General features: G+C 39.7%; 1 protein-coding gene across 1 annotated transcript; it reads left to right on the top strand.

Annotated features, from left to right (window-relative positions):
- Window positions 1-2,586: 2,586 nt before the first annotated feature.
- On the top strand, window positions 2,587-15,558 carry LOC119902480 (serine/threonine-protein kinase OSR1-like). Its single transcript, XM_038718696.1, has 17 exons — window positions 2,587-2,794; window positions 3,408-3,520; window positions 5,211-5,319; window positions 6,042-6,183; window positions 7,629-7,684; window positions 7,886-7,995; window positions 8,119-8,220; window positions 8,611-8,744; window positions 8,889-8,937; window positions 9,040-9,105; window positions 9,357-9,479; window positions 10,137-10,172; window positions 10,324-10,461; window positions 11,589-11,694; window positions 11,789-11,857; window positions 12,421-12,485; window positions 12,598-15,558. The coding sequence occupies exons 1-17, from the start codon at window positions 2,725-2,727 to the stop codon at window positions 12,670-12,672; spliced, it is 1,563 nt and encodes a 520-aa protein (XP_038574624.1). The 5' UTR covers window positions 2,587-2,724; the 3' UTR covers window positions 12,673-15,558.
- The last annotated feature ends 42 nt before the right edge of the window (window positions 15,559-15,600 follow it).

Genomic DNA, 15,600 nt, shown 5'->3' with positions numbered 1-15,600 from the left:
ACAGAGTGCATCTTTGTCTTTGTCAAGTTTTTACCATGGTTCTGTTTGAGAACAGAAGGTTATTTTAACACTGCACATGTGGGTTTTTTTACCTTGAGAGAAAAAAAACGTGCAAGAAAACATGCATTTTATCTTGGTTTCACATTTTGTACACTTAAATACCTTCATTTGGGAGCTTCTCTGATCCATGTGTGCCATTTGGGCTTGAGTCCCTTGCTCAAGGGCAACTTGAAGTACCTGATGAGGCAGGAGTGAGTATTACACTTTCTCTGGTCAGATTATTTAACCATTTCTTGTCCCTTTCTTTTAGCTCCATAATTGGCTCAAATCTTCTGCTCATTTAGGTAGAGATGAAGGCAGAGTACAATTATTTCCTCGCCCAGAGCTGGTTTGGATTGTTGTACACCATAGATCAATTGAATCAGACAAAGTGGTGACGATTTTTACATTCTCAGAGACATGTTAAGTTACAATTTTATTAAAATGTCCCCATTTTCTATTAACAGAACTCCTAATGTAAAAAAAAACCAAATAAAAACATTCAGCATTAGCCACCCCCTGCTGCACTGCCAAACTAGTCAATGTGCTTTTGTAAAAATCACTGAGTCCAGAAAAAGGGATTTGCAGCAAAGGCTGGTTTGTATGCAGACCATGGAACAACTAACCAGCGAACTGTGACTCTACTTAAATGAATTTGGATAAAGCGGACAGAAATTTAATGTGTCACATAAACTTCTGCTCAATTGAAAACAGCTCTGTAAACAGAATAAGTGACCTCTGATAAGTCTGTGTCTTTGCTTGGTCCCTGTTGAACATGTAAGAGCAGGCCACACTGCTTCCTCACATACCAAAACATCCTCATGCCTCAGGACACTGTTTCACTGACATTCAATTCCTGGGTTACCAAAGGATACAGCCCGAAGAGTAGGTATCTGCCACAGAAATGACAAAAATTTGAGTTATGAGAACTGCAGTCTGTTGAGTTTTTAGCACAGTCCATCTGCTTTTCATGAACCTTCTTGGCAAATCCCACATTTCAACCTGGAGACTGAAAGATTAAGTCTGATTAGATCTGTCTGCAGTTCATTTGTGGGAAGTATCTAAGCACATCTACTAAAGTACTCTACCAAAGTACAATTTTAAAGTTTGCTTTTCTTGTACATTTCCATTTTGTGCTACCTTCTTTTTCTACTCCACCACATTTTAGAACAAAATAGTGTACTTTTACTAACCTGTAAATGACAGTTTTATTTACTACTTTTCAAGATTTTACAAACAAAACATATAATGAATTTATTAAAATTAAGGAACTGGTTTAGAGTAATCGACCCAGCATTGTGTCTTTGAAGGTTCTCAGTCATCCAGGTCATAGTATCCAAGGAAAGTTAAAATCAAGGGCAACTTAAGGGCAATTTAAGTTGCCCTTAAATTGGAAAGTTAGTTGGAGAAAAATTTGGAGATGTTTGGTCAATCAAAATAAAAAGTGGGATGTTATCAGTGACTGTGTGTCAAAGCGGCTGAGAGATCAAGCTTTGAGGATTAAAATGTATAAAGATTATAGCAGTTTGAAATGCTTCCCACTCAGGTCAGAAATCAAAAAGAAAGGAGTTGTAAGTGGCGTACCGCAGTCAGCGGAAGATGAGGAATTTGGGGATATTGAAGGTGTTTGTGAGGCAAAATTCTGTCAAGGAGAAAGGGAGCAAAGTAATTCTGTGTGTTTAACTTTTGAGGGAGATTTGCCAGAGAGGGTACATTTAGATTACATATGTTACAAGGTGAGACCTTATGAAAGAGCTCCATTAAGGTGCTTCTGTTGTCAGGAGGATGAACATGTGGCTGCAGTATATAGAGGAGTCAAAAGAAACTGTGAAAGAGAGGAGTGTGAAGAGGAGCAGGAACAAGCAAAGTGCATTCACTCTGTGGGAAACTACCATCAGCACAATGTCTGAAAAAATAAAACAAATAAAAGTGAGTAAAGTCAGAGCAGAAGAGGGTCTGTCATACGCTGAAGCTACCACGAGACTAGAAAGAAAGGATGAACGAGCAGCAGTGCAAAAGGAAGGGAGCAAGATCGTGTTGGATGCAGCAAGGGGATTCTTGTACATTTCAGACATATCAGGAGAAGAAATAGTCACAACACTGACACCATCTCAGTCCATTGGGTCTGAGTCATTGAACGGACAATGCACTGAATGGGAGTACTTTGGGTGGGCACTGTAAATTTATTGCACTTGGGAAAGTATTTCATCCGGTAAGTGGCAGTAATACAACATTTTGGATGTCAACTGCCAGGAACCACGAAAAAGAAGAACGCATTTAGTTGAGGCATTTGCGCCCTCTATTGGGTCTACTTTGCACACTACATGTGTACGAAAAGCGTATCTATTACCTAAAAGACTGAAACATTTCAATTAACCTGAATGCTGTTGGCCAGTAACTATCTCAACAAGGGGGTTCACCTGCAGATGTTTTCTGTTTCCGAGTTTGTTTGTTGTTTTTAGACATATAGCAGACTTTGCCGCACTCAAGATGGCGACATCTTTGTGCCTCCTTCAGAGTTCGTACGTAATACGATGCGTCAGCCGCGCGCAAAGTTGTGTTGACGGCAGGAGCGGCAGGAGTTGTCAGCGGAACAGCCTGCATTAGACGAATGGAGTAACAATAAACATCTTTCTCCCTGTTACCATTTAGACGTGTTGTTTACACCGCCCACACAACGACACCATGGCAGACGACCAGTCCTCTCAACCCTGGTCAATCGACAGGGATGACTACGAACTCAATGAGGTGATAGGTGAGTAGCTTAGCATGCTAAAGTTAGCATCCGAGCCTCCCCTGTGTCTAAAGCCAACTGGCACTAGCCAACTAGCATCGCATGTCTTTTAGCTAACAGAAGGCCAGTTACAACCCGCAGCTACATGTCAGGAAGGTTAACAGCTCTGCAGAGGTTCCCCCTGGTAAGGCCAAATCAGTTTTCTGCTAGGTAGCTAGTTGGCGAGCTAAAGTGTGATGGCTCCTTAGCAAGTCAGCTTGAAGCTAAAGGGCTAACTCAAGTTAGCTTACAGTGCGTGAGGACTAGTCAGTTGGAGAGGGTGGTGCTCCTTTGCTGAAAGTATGACACGGATTATAGTGAGCCATTCATTCTATACACTAAGTTAGCTCAGGTAACGTGATTGATGACTTTGAACAAAGAGTTGGTCTGATGTGGTATTTAACTGCCGTTTTTTATAATCCAAGATTGATGCTACGTATTACAGTAATGTGTGAATACTATAAATGACCCAATCTTTGAAACTAGAGCCTACTTAAATTTAGCACTTGCACACAAAATGCTTAGTCGAGCTGTCATATTCTGACTGCTGTCTTCGCTGCTCCTACAGTTTCACTCTTAATGTTGTTCTACTCAGGGAGCGGAGCCACTGCAGTTGTCCAGGCAGCATACTGCAAACCCAGAAAGGAGAAGGTGGCCATCAAACGCATCAACCTGGAAAAGTGTCAAACTAGCATGGACGAGCTCTTGGTAAGAAACTGCAGCAGTGTGTGGGCCAGTATCTGCAGTCCAGATGCTCTGTGTGTGTGTGTGTGTGTGTGTGTGTGTGTGTGTGTGTGCGTGTCTATCTTTCTGTTTGCAGGGAGTGGTGTGGTTGGTGGCATCACATCAGTCAGGGACAGATCAGAAGCTTGGTACCACAACAACCACTGAGTACTAGAGCTGGGTGAAATCAATAAGACACAACGTAAAGACATATGAAATGGAAATACGTAATATATTCCTGTGGCATATCATAATGTCTTCTTCACTTTATTTTACACAGCTGACATGAGTGTAAAGTCTCCTACACACACTTCATCACTGTTAAGTTTCTCAATACCACCAAGTTGTCAGCAACAACAGTAAACATTGGTTCTACATTAAACATTGGATACACTACAATGTGATCATTTGTAATGTTTAACACGTTATCATTTACAGAAAGTGTTTTTATTAGCTTCAAAGCAAACCTGTGAATAGGATATAAATGTATGTGCAACAGAATGTTAAAGCTTTGCTGGACATTTCTGCTGACTGTATGTGCAGGATTTTTCTGTCTTGCATTTTCACCAGCTATAGAACTACAGAAAAGAAAAGCTTAGTCAGTGTTTTATGTGTTAGTATTTTGTTATTCACCCTTGTGATCAGATGACAAAGCAAACTTTTAATATTGCAATAGCAGTGCAAATTGTGGTACAGTAATCCAGGGATTCCTGCAGCATTTTATAGTAGAGACATCCCACCTTGCCTGAAATAAACTCCGCTAGCATCAGATGAAATTATTAAATTTTTATGAAATGTAATATTAGACTGATTAAGCTTAGGGGGCAAACAAATAGACAAATCTGCTTATTAAATAAGTAAGGTGCTTGTTGAAACTGTTAACTAGCAATACATTGAAAACAAAATAAGATGTGTCAGGAGCTGTCTGATTCACCTCAGCAGGTGATTGATTAATTGGCTTTGTGCTAGTAATTAATCTGATCTAATCTGACATCGATGCAAAAAATACTGTAAGCCTATGCCTTAAAAGCGGGTCTTGTTTCCTACACAGTTCTTTTATAACCACAAGGATTAAAGAGATGACTACTTTTGTAGAATTGGAGAAGCAAAATCTCTATTGGTTGTCACATCAACTTGCTTTATCGGCCAACCCTACTGCACAGTTACAAATATGACTTTTTTTATGTGCTTTTTTTCAGCTGTGCAATGGCAATCATTTACATGAAAATGAAACTTAAGGTAGAACATCTGAGAGATTACGCTGCATCAGTCAGTTCTCCTCATCCTTGTGCAATTATTGCTTATCAAGGGCTGTCAAATATCAACAGTGCAATGTTTGCCATCTGATGAGAATATTCCATTATATTACCCTTATGTTCCAGGACTTCCACCCACCCAGTAATTGTATAATAGTTCAAGGTCCTGAATTCCCCTATATCTGTCATCTAGGTTAAAAACGTCTTGGCTTCGTGGCTCAGTGGTGATGTAACCCAGCTTGGAGTCAGTCAGGCTCTGTGTACTCCTTTTTAGGATTGAGTCATTTTAACAGAACAGGCTGACTGTGAGGAAAGTTTAGTTTGTCACTGAAAGTGTAATATTAAGATTTAGTTAGTGCTATGCTTTGTACTCCACTACTTCGTGTGACCTTACATCCCATATTTTCTTCTCTGTGCAGAAAGAGATCCAGGCCATGAGCCAGTGCCACCACCCGAACATTGTGTCTTATTATACCTCCTTTGTGGTGAAGGATGAACTGTGGCTGGTGATGAAGCTGCTCAGTGGTGGTAAGTGCTGTAATGTTTAAAGAAACTTTGCCTCTGACTTGACTCTTATCTTCGCCTTGACATGACATTCTTTGTCATGCCAACTTGAAAAAAAATGTTATATCAAATAATATGGCTAGAAAATATTTTGTTTTGAAGTGATAATTCTGAAGATTTAATGACACCTGTGGTCAACGGTCCTATGAATCGTTCGTACGTTGATAGACAATTTGAGTCCAGCGTGGGAATGGCAGGCTCCGCCAAAAGGTTTTGGTCGCCCAGCCCTACCATAGATGATATCAAAAACAGGGTTTGATATAAGGAAAATCTTAAGCATTATTACTTTCAACATTCTTTGTGTGTTTCTGGGTAAACAGTTACTTATAACATTTTGTCAGTATAGCTTAAGGGAAGACATTTAAATGTTGGGAACGTTTCGTTTGTTCAAGTTACAGTCGTGAAAACGTTTTTTTTGTTTTTTTGAATGTTAGAGACTTTTCTAAGCATCAACTTTTGTGACTTGTGAGGACTGGATCCTTTTTAAGTAGTAACTTTCACTTTGAAAATTCACCAACAGCTAGCAGTCCGTTCATAGACAAACAACAGACAACAACATAAAAGCTTAACCTCAGTAAATATTAGGTAAAGTCAGGTGCGTTCTTCCAGAGGTCGGTTGCTGCTGATGGGGAGCTCTGAGTGAGACTGTCGGCACGTCTTGTGACAAGCCTCTGCCTTTCTCTCAGGCTCAGTGTTGGACATCATCAAGCATATCATCTCTCGTGGCGAGCACAAGACCGGAGTGCTGGATGAGGGCAGCATCGCCACCATCCTGAAAGAAGTCTTGGAGGGGCTGGAGTACCTTCACAAAAATGGGCAGATTCATCGGTGAGCTCCAATAATGTGTCAGCAGGCCTGCGGGCCAATGCCTTGTCACCACTGTACACTGTGTTAGTGCAGTTTGATTCCCATCATACACTCGGCTGTCTGAGCTTCCTCTTGCATTGAGCCCTTCAGTTCTGCATATGAGCGTGTGGTTTAAACTAGACCCTGCTCGCTCCTTTAATATTTAATACAGTGAAAATGCATAATTGAGGAGGTTTGTTTTACATAAAAGTTCCTCCCAGGAACACTGTGAACCAGCACCAAAAAGAAAGGCCTCTGTGTCCTCTCTGCCTTGTTGCAAGACAAGGGTTATTGTTTTCTTTAGTCCGAGTGTTGTGACGTATTTTGAAAGATGGTTTATTTTTACGGCTTCACTATGATGATGTATTATATTGGATAAATCCAATAGAATCCTCATTTGATTTGTTTCTAATGTTATAGTTAGAGAGCGATTGGACAGTATTTTCAGCAAGAGAGAGCAGCTGCTGACTGAGCTCAGATGCTATGGCTAACACACTTACACCTTAATCCACTCCTGTTCTTTGTGCATAGTTTGCACTCAAAGTAAGCAAACAGGAAGGTGGATTAAAATGAGGCAGATCAAGGTGAAGCTTTAACGTGTTTGTGTGCAAGAGTGCTCTGCTCATTTGCAGAGTCAGTGTGCACAGCCTAACCACTCGTGTTTGTGCAGGTATTGACTTGTGACATTGTTTATCATAGGGGTGTGACGAGACACTTAGCTCATCAGACGAGACACGGTGTTGGGTTCACAAAATCAAGAGGACATTTTAACACTATTTTTAAGAAATCTTCAATGCTGAATTATATGAAAGAAATTGAGCATTTAACACTTTATTTTCTGCATTCTGGAGATTTTTTCTGCATCCATTTATGGTGGAAATGTTTTTATTTATGTAAAGGGAAACACAAAATTCCAAAATGTAAAACTATAACAGAATATAATGCGGTGCAGCTCTCAGGCGTTCTTTATAGCTTTCAAATATGTTTTCTGATCAACCTTTCTCATTTAATATCATCCCTGCTGAGTCAGCACACATGCAGGCATGATTGTGCCTTTTTGTTTTGGGGAAATAACCACTTTAAATTTCACCTCAATGATAAATGAATTCATTTTAATTCAGTTATAAATTCCTGGACTTTAACAGCTCCTGTGTTTCAGCAGGTTTTCTGCACATTCAAAATCTATTCCACATATGTGTTCTGACAAAAACTTGTAATATTACGAGACTAACGTCGTCATTTAATGAGAATTCATAATTTAAAAAAAAAACGTCTACCTGATCTATACACTAATGTGCATTAGGTTATTGCTCCACTGGTAGTAACGTTATCCCTTCTAGACAGTTTGGATATTGAAACTAACTGAAATCTTGTCACATTGCAATCCCTATTTATCATGTTTTAATCCTCCCTCTCTTCTTGCACAGGGATCTAAAAGCTGGAAATATTCTTCTTGGGGAAGATGGCTCAGTGCAAATTGCTGGTACACTCATTTTTCTTTTTAGCGTGTTTCTGCATAATTACAGTATTTACATTCCTCAGTAGACAGTTTCTGTCTAGATTTGTCTGTTCAATTCTGACATATATAATACAAACAATATTTAGGTATGAATTTAAGTAATTTCAATAATTCTTCTCTATTTTCTTTCTCTCTGTCATACATCCCTAATCACACACTGCCCAGACTTTGGCGTGAGTGCCTTTCTAGCAGCAGGAGGAGACATGACAAGGAACAAGGTTCGGAAGACATTTGTGGGGACGCCATGCTGGATGGCCCCTGAGGTCATGGAGCAGGTGGGAGGCTTATTTTGTACAGGGCTTCTTTCTCTCCCCGTTTTCTCTCTGTAATTCCTCAGAACTCAGCGATAAAAGGAAGACTTGAGCTCTTTGTTCACTTGATCCTGTTACAATCCACAGGTCCGCGGCTATGACTTCAAAGCAGACATCTGGAGTTTCGGGATAACAGCTATTGAACTGGCCACTGGAGCTGCACCATATCACAAATACCCACCCATGAAGGTAACTGTGTGTGCACCTACTGGTATTCGCTGCATCTCTTAAGGTATCGTTTGTCTAGGGACATGAGACGTTCAGTTTTGCTAGCTACAGCTGTCCGCTTGATTAAGTTTTAATTAAGTTTTTTGTTTTGTTTCCCCATTAAAAAGACGACTTTAAACAGCTCTTAAAAAACAAGAACATTTTAAGGAGTTCTGTAGCCTGTTTAACTTACTGTAGCATATTATGGAAATGCTGGTGTTTTAAATTCTAAAGAAACCTTTGGAGGGAGGACATTTGTTTCTGTCCAGTGAGTCAGCACAGATTGGTGTTCATAATTAAAGGGTGCCTCAGTTTTGAATTAGCAGGTGTTTTGATATCAGTTTACTGAAGCTAATCTGTGCACGTCTCTAGGTGCTGATGCTGACTTTGCAGAACGACCCTCCCTGTCTGGAGACGGGCATCACAGACAAGGAAATGGTGAAGAAATATGGCAAGTCCTTCAGGAAGATGCTCTCCCTGTGCTTACAGAAAGACCCAGAAAAAAGGTGCGTTAGTCAACAAACCTTTGTTTGTTTTTTTTGCCTAATGCCAGATGAGAGTAGTGCTCATTTTGCTTTCTGTTAGATTACCCAGTTTTGTAATGAAAATAATGAATAGCCTTTTTGTCTTTTTGTCTTTTTCCTTTTTAGGCCAACTGCAGCCGAGTTGCTGAAGCATAAATTCTTCACAAAAGCCAAAGTGAGCCTTACGTCACTATCATAAAAATAAACTGAAATATTGTTTGTGTTTTGAAGAGAATCTCTATAGATACTGTAAGAAATATTTGTCTTTCTGTTACAGAACAATGAGTATTTGCAGGAGAGGCTCCTACATAAAGGCCCGACAATAACAGAGCGGTCCAAAAAGGTTTGATTGTCATTACTAATACTCTATGAATGCGCAGTAGTTGGAAGATTTAATGTCTGTCTATAATCTTGTGTTGCTCTGCATTGGTGTGCCGTCTTGCCTAAGGTGTGTCCCAGTTCCTAACTTTTTGCCTAATGTGGGAAACGCCCATGAAAAGTATTAACCAGAAAGATGGGATCACTTATGAGTCAAGTCAGTATTAAGTGTTGCATCTTAAAAAAAAAAAAATAATAATGTTTTGCATTGTGTAGGTGCGTCGTGTCCCCGGCTCGAGTGGACGTCTCCACAAGACGGAGGATGGCGGTTGGGAGTGGAGTGACGATGAGCTGGACGAGGAGAGCGAGGAGGGCAAAGCTGCCGTGGCAGCTCTGCGGGTGAGACTCTGCATGCCTGTTTCTTCAGCCGCTTCGGTTTACTGCATTTCTCACTTGGCTTGGCATCCTTATGGCCAGCAGATGGTGCTGTTGGACTGTTTATCTTACTTAGGAGTTTGCTTTTGTTTAGAGCCTGTTGCCTCAGTGTCCGTGTGGTTCAAGTTTAGATTATTTATCTCGAATTGTTTTGTCTGGACTAGTAGTTGTTTGACGGTTTTGTACTATAAGCTCCATGTTGCTGCTGTTGGAATAGAGATTGTTTTAGTGGAAACATAACAGGACCAATTATTGCATAGTATTTACAGCAATTCTGTATGTTTAGTGAAGTGCGGCCACAGTATGAAAAAGACTTGTACCTGACACTGATTTAGCTGGGCAGCAAAAGATGTAATTGTATAAGATACAAGATACAAACTAGCTGGTAACTAGACCAGACACCTGCTCAGATCACCTGTTCTTTACTTATTCTCAATTCATGTCTTGGTGTGGGATTCTACTGTTTTTTTATCTTGACTGTGATTTCAGTTCATCCCTCTGTTTAAAGTCACCTTGGGTCAAATAATTTCAATCGTACAATACTCCATCTGTCTATTCATTGGGGGATAAAAGGAGAATAAATGCTTTTAATCCTGACAATCTGTCATGTCCATTCTGCAGTCACCCAGAGTGAAGGAGGGGTCCCAGAATATGGAGGTGAGTCCATTTGTAGTGGGCATGACCTGAACATCTTGATTTATGCCTTGAAAATTAAATCTACATGGCTGTCCTATGTGTGTTCTCTTTCTTTCCATATATGTAAAACTGAAAACATCTGCTGATTCATTTGCACATTCGTGTCTCTTAGCTTTTCCCGCCAGCAGATAGCTCCACGGGACATCTCAAGCCACCTGGCGCTGCCCATGAGAGCCCTGCAAATGTGGGCCAGGCTCCACCACAAGCTCCCACTCAAACAGCAAGCCCTTCACATGCACCCACTGCTCAGGTAAGAACATGAAAATAAGTAAGTGGGGAGCTTTTTAGATAACGCTCCAGTACTTTTGCTTAAGTTATACCAGTATCACTTCAACTGCTTATTTCAGTATTTTCTTTACAGATACTTAATCAGAGTCTCTTAAAGTTTCACAGAGTAAGTTTTAGTGGCATTTAGTGGAGAGGGTTGTGAATTTCAACCAACTGCTCAGCCCCCACTCAACCCTCCCTATGCAAGCGTGTAGGAGAAGCTACGGTGGCTGAAACTCTCTGTCTGTACTTGTGCTAAATAATACTTGTGGTCCTCTATTTGTTCAAATTTCCCTTCTCTACTTACTTCTAACAAACAAGATGACGACGACGACTACTACTTCTTCTTGTTTCTTCGCACGTATTTAATGTAGTGACAAAATGTGTTCTGTAGAGCAGTTTGTCCATTTGGGCTACTGTAGAAACATGGCGGCGCAGTAGATAGAAATGACTCATTCTAAGGTAATTAAAACATAACGGTTCATTATGTAAGGTCTTTATACAACACTGTAAGCATAGTTATATATATATATTATTTTGCATTTCTGTCAGTAGATTATCCTAAATATTACACACTGAACCTTTAATGTTAACTTTTTAAATTAGCATTTTTTGGTAATTGATTCACTGCTTTTGTTGGCACATTGATGTGTGTCTTGGTGTGATCAGTGGAATAGCTTGAAACCTGCGTCAGGATGTGAATCACACATCGTCCTTGTGCATTTACCATTACAAACTAAACTGGTGATCTACTTGTGTGCACTACTGACGTCACAGTGCACATTTCAGCTTTCTGAAACCTCTGCACACTGTGCTTTGTTAATTAAGGGTTTATTTGTGAAGCCCTAATTCACACCCACTCAGCCAAAAGGCCTTACATCCCCTTCAGTGTGAAACAATGGGTGATAAATGAACATCTCTAGACGACCCCTCAATTAGATCAACCGAAACCTCCAACCACAGGCGTTAATTATAGACATATAATGATACTCACGGAGACGGGAGGTGTGTCATGGGCACTATGAATGGGTTAGTCAAGCATTTTTATCTCCCTGTTCATTCTAACCAGAAGTGCTGTACAGTGATTATTATGCTGTTGTGCTGTTGCAGGATCCAGCTGCAGCCAATGCCAGTGTTCCCATCAGCCTCGTCCTGAGACTGAGGAATCTCAAGAAGGAACTCAATGACATCCGATTTGAGTTCATGTCTGGCAGAGGTAGGATTCCTACCCTAGCTTTTTTCTCTTTCATCATGCAGCTAACAATCTCAAGTCTAAATCTTTGGTGTTTTCTCTGCACGTCTGTCCTCAGATTCTGCTGATGGAGTTTCTCAGGAGTTGGTCTCAGCAGGTCTGGTTGATGGGAGAGACTTGGTCATTGGTAAGTAATGGATATAAGCCCTGTAAGGATGTTATCAGTAAACATGAACTTTACCACCTCAGTGTACATGTCTTCTAGATTTAGTTTTCTTTTAAAGTGTATTTAAAGCATCTAAAATGTTTTTAAATGTTTGAATCGTAGTAAATGTGCTGAAGCATGCAAACATGCTGGTACAGTATAAAATCCTATTGTTGTGTTTCACACATCATAAAGTGAATGTGGTTCACACCAACACCAGTGCCTTGAACTCCCTGTTGTGTATGCAAGTGCACTGCACTTTACTACCTTTTTATTACGGCTGTCTATACATCGTTGTCACAGCTGATTAGGTAACATCTCCGACACGGCCACCAAATGGGAGCAAACATACCTCGAAGCCCGTTGTGCAACGTTGCACACTGTTCCTAGAAAACATGTTGTTAAATCTGAAATGTAGCCAACAGGAGCTAAATGTTTAAAGATTGAACTCGCCCCAGTTGTTTACCTGTTTTCACCACTGATCATGATGTCTTTACATTAGTTGGTCATCTGACATGGTCCTCTCGTTTGTGTCTTCTGTGTAGTTGCAGCCAATTTGCAAAAGATTGTTGACGATCCTCACAGTAACAAAAATGTGACTTTTAAATTGGTAAGTACACAGTGAGAACAATGTATGAAGGAAAAAAAATATATGTATTTATATATGTATGTGTGTGTGTGTGTGTGTGTGTGTGTTTGTAATGTTGTTCTCTCTCTTCCAGGCATCTGGCGTGGAGGAGTCTGAAATTCCTGATGATGTTAAACTCATTGGATTTGCGCAGCTCAGCATCAGTTAAGTCAAATAGAGCCAGTGACAGAAGGACAGAAACAAATGGTATTGCACAGCTGCATTGTAGTCAATAAGTCCAAGAAACCACTACTGCCAAAGAGTGGAGGATGAGGAGGAGACATGATGCTGGCAGCAGTGTGACGAGACTGCAGGATACATGAGGACCAGATTGAGAAGGGGCTCAGTTCATCACAGGAATCACACTTGAAACAGTTTACAGTGCGCTTATACAGTAAATGGGAGACGAGATGCAATCAACTATATCAACTCCTAATTTCTTTGTCTTTTTTTTTTCTTCCTCTTCATACATAAGCACAATCCAAACCAATCTCCTGCCAGTACTGGAAGTGATTGCCTTTTTTTTTGTTTCTTTAAATCAACTGTGCCACAAGAGTGTCGTGCAACCTTTAAATGGCACTTTATGCTACACTGAAATTGAAAAGTGTAAATTCAGCCTTAGTTACTCAAACTATAGATTTTACCAGTCCATTGGGTGAAAAATTTAGTCTATCTGTGTATTTGGCGTATGCTATTTACGCCTATCCCAGAAATCTAAGAAAATGACCTATAAACACAGTAGCTTAGTTTTAGTTTTGTAATTCTGTAAATTCAGATGGATTTTTACTTAACATATAATAAAATGACCAGATTTCTGTATAAGGCAGCCCAGGGCGTGTGGTGTTTTCTCAAAACATAACCAAGGTTCCGACTGACTGCACTGCTGAAATCATATAAACATACATAAATCAACTGTAACTGTCTAATTACTGCAGTTACAACACTGTCAGATGGCGTTTTTCCAAGGTATTCAAAGACGGCATTATGTTGACAAATTGAAACCTGCCTAATATTCTTGTACTATGCAATAGGTATTTTCTTTTCACCGTATGTGACCACTGGTTGCTGATATTTCTTTTGAGTTGAATAAATCCAATTTTTCTGCGTGTACCTCACTAGGAGTTCATGAAGTCAAACAACCAGCTTTGGGTACCTGCAGTGTGCACGTTCACAAACAGTCACCATAGTGAAAACTGAACACACCAATGGACAGACATGGGTAATAACTGCTGTTAACTATGTACCCTTGTAAATCACCTCTGAAGCTTGATTTATGATCCTGTATCGAATCTACTACACTCGAAGCAGAAGTATAAATCAGGCTTAAGAGGTGATTTTGCCTGTTTACTATTATTGTTGTTACAGCTGGGAAGAATCTTGAATGCTGGCAATGAGTGCCGAGCCTAGGGCTGCTTATATTACAAGCTGACTGCTGATGAACTTCTGTGGAGGTGTACATGGTCAAAAACTGAAAATGTTCCACCAAACTGAAATAAAGCTTAAAGGGGCAGTTCATCCAAATGGCAAAAAAAAAATTATATACTCTAAAAAATATACAGTATATAGATTGTGTCACTTGCCTCTAGTGGTATTTAGCCATGCAGAGAGTTTTGATCTTATTTGCAGAGGTTTTGAGTTGTTTGTCAAAATTTCAATTTGTCCAAATACTAAATGCCTGCAAACGAACATTCCCATCAGCCTCAGCTGTATGTTGTGTTGCTAATTTAGCAAATGTTAGAACACTCTCAAGATGATGATGATGAACATGGTAAACATTATACCTGCTAAGCATCAGCATGTTAGCATTGTCATTCTGAACATGTTAGCATGCTGACATTAGCATTTAGGTCAGTGCACTGGAGTGCCTAAGTAGAGACTCACAGAGCTGCTAGCATGGCTGTAGACTCCTGTGAGCACTATGAACAAAATCCCATTCATCCCCATTGTATTGAGGGACAGTAGAAATCTGTACATCTGGATACTGCTAAAGGTAAAGGTTTTATATGTTGGATGAAGTGTAACCCTTTAAACTTCTCCAGGAGCCAGGTATTACTTTAGTTCTTTTGTCATTAGGCAAATTGTTTTACAGGACTGTAGTCTCTTTGCTTTATAAACACTCACCAAAAAAACACTGTCGTCACTCCCAGTGTAGCTGTATGGTTGTTTAGTACCACGTGCAAAGGGCTGTGAAATAGCTCCAAGTTCAGGTACTGATGTAAATGGTGTATGTAAAGATGTTGTAAATGTATGTATGATGGCAACCCCATGCACTGTTACACAAACATGAGGTTTGTATGTAATGATGTAGATGCATTGACTGTTTTAAGTGTTTATGTCAGATAAAAGGAACATTTTGCTTATGTAAATATTGATTAATGTAAGCAGACCGACTCATGAGTTTAATTTGTTTTGTAGTGGTGTTTCCCACTGTTGGCCTTTTTCAGAGCATCACTTACCATGCACAACTTGTTTGTTTAATTGGCACCTTATTGATCTGTTAACATTAGTACTTTTGGAATTACATGGGGCTTGTAATCACACACTCTTGTGCTAAGATGTCATGATATGCATTTTTTTTTCTCACTCAAAACCTGTCCAACGCTAATGGATGAAATGTCATTTTTATAGACGGATGGCACAGGTTACACTTCTCTCTCTCTCTCTCTCCGTGTATGTATGCGATTTTGGTGATAAAATGATGGACCATCAAAGGCTTTGAGTTGAAAGTCACTTGGATTTACTAAATTTATTTCCCCATTATTGTTTATTCATCAGAAAACCATCATTCTGCATCTTTATGGGGTCACTGAATAAGTATTAATTTAATCACTCGATTGGCAAGTACACTTTAATTTTTTTAAACGCTTGTTTTTGTTTTACAGATCATTACGTATATTTTTTAATTTTGATTAATTATAAAATGTGTACATCAAAAAATGGATAATTTGAAGTGGAAAGAGAGAAAGAGATTCCTTGACATATATAGATTATTGGAAAATGTCAACACATGCAGATGATTTTTAGTAGCTGAATAAAGTCACATGATGGAATTCAATGAGTGAGTACAGTGTTTAATTGAATTGTGACGTCTCAAAGC

Source organism: Micropterus salmoides, unplaced genomic scaffold (assembly GCF_014851395.1).
Source record: "Micropterus salmoides isolate LMB-PRFRI ecotype aquatic unplaced genomic scaffold, ASM1485139v1 Ms_hic_scaffold_14, whole genome shotgun sequence".
NCBI classification, from domain to species: Eukaryota; Metazoa; Chordata; class Actinopteri; order Centrarchiformes; family Centrarchidae; genus Micropterus; species Micropterus salmoides.
The sequence above is the reverse complement of the archived record's forward strand: the minus strand, read 5'-3'. Positions and strand labels throughout refer to the sequence as shown.